Source organism: Python bivittatus, unplaced genomic scaffold (assembly GCF_059951505.1).
Source record: "Python bivittatus isolate LINGU-HERP-01145 unplaced genomic scaffold, Pbiv_v1 ctg000700_np1212, whole genome shotgun sequence".
NCBI lineage: Eukaryota > Metazoa > Chordata > Lepidosauria > Squamata > Pythonidae > Python > Python bivittatus.
The window spans coordinates 40961702-40966604 of NW_028277098.1; the positions used below are offsets into that span (position 1 = coordinate 40961702).

A 4903-nucleotide genomic window follows, 5' to 3' on the forward strand; every position below is an offset into this window, starting at 1 on the left:
ATTTCAGCACCAGGTAGGGCAGTGTTGTCCAAACTTGGCCACTTTAAGATGAGTGGACTGGCTGGGGAATTCTGGGAGTTGAAGTCCACTCATCTTAAAGTGGCCAAGTTTGGACAACACTGAGGTAGGGCCTTATTTGAACGGCTACAGCCCTCCCAGATTCCATTTTGGAATTCTGGGAGCAAAGATTTTAGGACTTCCCTTCTGCTGTCTTTCCCCAACCTCCACTTCAGGAGAGGCCCCAACAGCTTTCACTTTTTTGTAACCTTTGAGTTACTTCGACAAAAGTGCGAACTCCTAAAGAATGTGGAAGTTCTCTTTCACGAGGGGCGTTTTAGGACTGCCTGTTGAGAACTTTCAGCCCAAGGGAGCCTCGGGTTAATTCAGCCCCTCAAACTGGAAGCGGAAGAGTTAAAACAGCAGGATGGCGGTCAAGAGTGTGACTGTGGGCGATCGGACGTCGCCGTTTGCCCCTGGAGATACCGCCGATAATTCAGGAAACCTGCCCCTTCTCCCACCCCCACCTCGGATCACAGGAGTCCATTCGAGAGCCTGACTCCCCACCCCCAAATGCCCAAAAACGAGATGGAAAACTCCCACCGACCAGGAAGAGCGCGCGGGGCAAACTTTACGAGTTCCTGGCGGGAATTGGCCTAAACGTGACTCTTTCTGAAGGCTGGAGCGGGGCAGGGGAAGGAATTTTCATGTTTTTTTTTAAATAGTTCTCTCTTGGAAAGGTGCGCTGCGGTTCCAGTGGGCAGCAAAGCGGCCTCCGCGCCGCGCCCGAGGAAGCATTTTTAAAGAAATGCAGACCACCGCCCGCCCCTCTCCCCGCGGACGGGATCGGAAAGCAGCCAGACAAGACCAGCGAGCCCAAAGAAGCGCCTCTTTTGTTTTCAAGTTCGGCATCCCTCAGCCGGGGGCTGCAGCGACTTCGCTACAGAAAAACCGCGGGGGCGGCGGCGGGCGCGTGGGCGGGCGGACGCGGAGATGAAAGGCTCTTCGCTCAGCCCCCGCGAGGGTCCCGAGCCGCGCCTCGGAAGGCTAGCGGATTGCAAAGGGAGTCTCTCCGACTCGCCAGGCCCGGCCACCGCAGCGCGATCCTGCAGCGCTGGACTCGGAAGAGCCCTCCTTTGATGTCGGCAGGACTCGCTTCCCAGCGACAGGAACACCAGCGGGCTGCGGCAGCCTCCCCCTCCCGCCCCCGCGTTTCCCCCTCCCGGGAAGCTCTTTGCTGAGCAACAGGATTCTGGGGGGCGGAGGGGAGGGCGCGAGAGGCGGAGGAAGGAGGGTCACGTGAGCGTCAGCCCATCACACCCCTCCCCCGCCTCCTCCAGAGCCAGGTGCCAGGAGGCAGCAGCAACCCGAGAGTCCACATTGAGGACTCTATTCCCGGGCATGAAAGCGGTGAGACGAAGGGGGGGATGGTGGTTAGAACGCTACTTCTAGTCTTCGACTCCTGATTGGCCACGTCCCCTGGAATCAGGCGACATTCTTCCGGGAAAAGCAAGAACAAAACATCACCCCCTTTCTTCGCGGGAGGGGAAGGTCGTTCCTCCCTCAACGCGCCTTGTCTTAAAGTGGGCCCTTCGGAGTGCCGCGCTCCCCCTTTCCTATTCAGGCTTGGTATCTCCCGATGTAGGACACCTTCCCCTCCTCCTCGTCCGGTTCTTCCAAGCCCGCCAGAGCGCTTAAGCGGGTAACCAGATATTCAAAAACAATACGTCAGCCCACAATGCCCTGCACGGAGCCCAGGCATTACCTCATCCCACAATGCCTTGCGAAAAGGGGCTGAGAAACTTCTTGGGGTGGGGTGGCCATGGAGATGGGTGCCTTTGCAACAGGCTGGCCCAACCACCCTCCTCCCCCTGAGAGGCGGCGGCAGCCAATGGGAAGGCCCCGGGGTGACATCATGGGCTATTTTTAGTGGGTTACTGCTCGCTGATAAGTGTTGGGCTCCACGCTGGGAAAGAGCTCAGAGTGGGATTGAGTGGCGGCAGGAGAAGCGGCGGTGGCAGCGCTCCCGTCCGGCAGGACAAGAACCCCCGGCGGCCACAGCAGGGCCGGTTTCAGCTCCAGACGCAAGCAGGGCCTGGGCGGCTGTTGCTGAGGTCCTGACGCTCAGAGGAAGAACCGGCGCTCCCTCGGTACAAAGTCAGGTCGGGGTTGCTCCGGTCCCGCTGCCGGAGCGCGGAGGCTGAACTTGCCCGGGCATCGCCTCCTTTGGAGCGCCGAGCGCCTGCCTCTGGACCGCTTCGGCGTTTCTCTTCGGGATCCTGAAGTTGCCGAGCGTGGGAATCTCCTCCTCCTCCACCCCACCCCCAGCCCCGCTGCGAGCGAAAAGCGGGGTGGTCTACTTCTGGCAACTTTTTCTCTCTGCTTGTCCGGCTGGGACTGAGGCGACCCGCTTTTGACAGCCACTGCGGAAAGGAGAGGACTCAGAAGTGGGTTTGAAACTCGGAAACGCTCCAGACCGACCCAGGACACTCCCACGAGGAGCGCGAAGGGGCGGAGGAGAGAAAAAGGACTCAGAAAGTTTCTGGACTCCATCCTTGCTCGGAGCGATAAAGAGGCCCCCGAAGGTGTCAGCAGCATTACCTGGTGGATTCCTTGGGCTGAGAAAGGGATTCTGCATTTGAAAAATAACTTTTATCTGGGTCTTCCCCCATCCCCTCCCAAGACTCACAGTGGGAACTGATGCGCACGCTGGGTCTTTGAGGTGAAACCCAATCTGTTGAATCTGAGTTTTTTTTCTAGCCAAGCTGGGGGAGAAAACGGGGGACCCAAGCCAATGCCTTGTTGCAAAAAAGTAAGACTTTAATTGATCACTTTTGAACTGTGTCTTCATTGTTGAAAGAGTATTCGTGTTATAAGAACTGTTCCTATTTAATAACTGTTGCAGCTGTGAACTTCTTTAAGACATAACAAACCAGCTTCCTTTCCTAGGTCTGTTTTTGGGCTAGAGGTGAACCAACTTGTGGACTGTATTCTATGACTGCAAAGATGGAACCTACATTCTACGATGATGCCATAAATGCTACCTTTGTGCAGCCAGAAAGTGGTACTTATGGATATAATAATCCCAAGGTTCTGAAGCAGAACATGACGCTCAATCTGGCTGACCCTTCCAGTAACCTCAAGCCCCACTTGAGGAACAAGAATGCTGATATCCTGACCTCCCCAGATGTAGGCCTCCTCAAGCTGGCTTCTCCTGAACTAGAAAGGCTGATTATTCAGTCAGGCAATGGACTGATCACCACCACTCCAACCCCAACCCAGTTCCTCTGTCCCAAAAATGTCACTGATGAGCAAGAAGGCTTTGCTGAAGGCTTTGTCAGGGCACTAGCAGAGCTACACAATCAGAACACCATGCCGAGTGTTACCTCTGCTGCTCAACCTACGAACTCGGGCATGGCCCCTGTATCTTCCATGGCTGGAAACAGTGGCTTCAGTGCCAGCTTGCACAGCGAGCCACCCGTCTATGCTAACCTCAGTAATTTCAATCCTAGCGCACTCAATACGGTGCCTTCCTACAATGCAAACAACCTGGGCTTTCCTCCACAACATCATCTGAACCCCCAGATGCCAGTGCAGCATCCGCGCCTCCAAGCTCTGAAAGAAGAGCCTCAGACTGTCCCTGAAATGCCTGGAGAGACTCCTCCCCTGTCCCCTATTGACATGGAATCGCAGGAAAGGATCAAGGCAGAGAGGAAGCGCATGAGAAACCGAATTGCAGCCTCCAAGTGCCGGAAAAGGAAGTTGGAGCGGATTGCCAGGTTGGAAGAAAAAGTAAAAACTTTGAAAGCCCAGAACTCAGAACTAGCGTCTACTGCCAACATGCTGCGAGAGCAGGTTGCCCAGCTGAAGCAGAAGGTCATGAATCACGTCAATAGTGGATGCCAGCTAATGCTCACACAGCAGTTGCAAACTTTTTGAAAAGACTGAAAAGTAACTTTAATGATGGGGAGAAATTGAGGAGAGGAAAGAGTTTGGGAGGCAGAACGCTCACTTGTGGTGGGTGGAAAGAAAAGGCTGAAAGGCATTGATTCCGAAGACTGCCTCCCCCGAGTCAAATGCATGCGTGGAGAGACTGGTGTGCCTTCTGGTTGAGGTGGTGGCATATCAGTTGACAGAACAGCTCAGCAAAAGAGCTGAGCTGTTCCAGGTCAGATAAGGCATGGAGGCCTTGTGTTTTTCTTTCTTTTTCTCTCTCTTTTTTTTAACATTGACCAAGACTTGCATGGACCTAACATTAAATGATCATTCAGTATTAAAGGTTAAACTGCAGTAGATACTGTAGATGGCTTTCTCTTAGTACTCCTTTTTAAAAAAAAACAAAAAAACAAAAGCAAATAGGGAGGGAGTTTTTGGGAGGCTAACAACAGAAACTGAGCTATACTGCCTGTCTGAGTTGTGTATGTACATATATATTTTTTATTTTATGACAACTGATTAATGTCAAGTAAAACTACTTCATGACTTTGTAAGTTATTTTTTATGTTCATTTGGGTTCCACCCAGTATTGTTTGTAAATAAGAGATTTTTTAGCAACTTTTGAGTTTTTTCCATTTGTAATAAAGTATATAATTTTTTTAATGTTTATTTCTGAAACAGAAGAAAGGGTTGATCTTATTTAAGAAAGCACCAGTAATACTTTACCCACTTTCTTTGATTAGTATCATAGATTTCAGTTCTGCACACATTTACCTAGGAGCAAGTCTTATTAAATTCAGTGGGGCTTACTGCTAAGTAGACATGCATAAAAGGATACTTGTAAGTCAGGCATATACAGGATCAACTTTTGGTTGAATGTTAAAACTCTGCTGAAGAGAGGAGTGAGAAACAAACTCTTCTTTGATTTTCACATACTGTAACAACCATTTTAAAAGTCTTGTGGTACTCC

At 51.8% G+C, this 4903-nt stretch overlaps 1 protein-coding gene across 1 annotated transcript; it reads left to right on the forward strand.

The window, feature by feature from the left end:
• The first annotated feature begins 1964 nt into the window (after positions 1 to 1964).
• On the forward strand, positions 1965 to 4592 carry JUN (Jun proto-oncogene, AP-1 transcription factor subunit). The gene has a single exon (XM_007434867.4). It carries the CDS (start codon positions 2992 to 2994, stop codon positions 3934 to 3936), a length of 945 nt encoding a protein of 314 aa, XP_007434929.1. The 5' UTR covers positions 1965 to 2991; the 3' UTR covers positions 3937 to 4592.
• Positions 4593 to 4903: the final 311 nt, after the last annotated feature.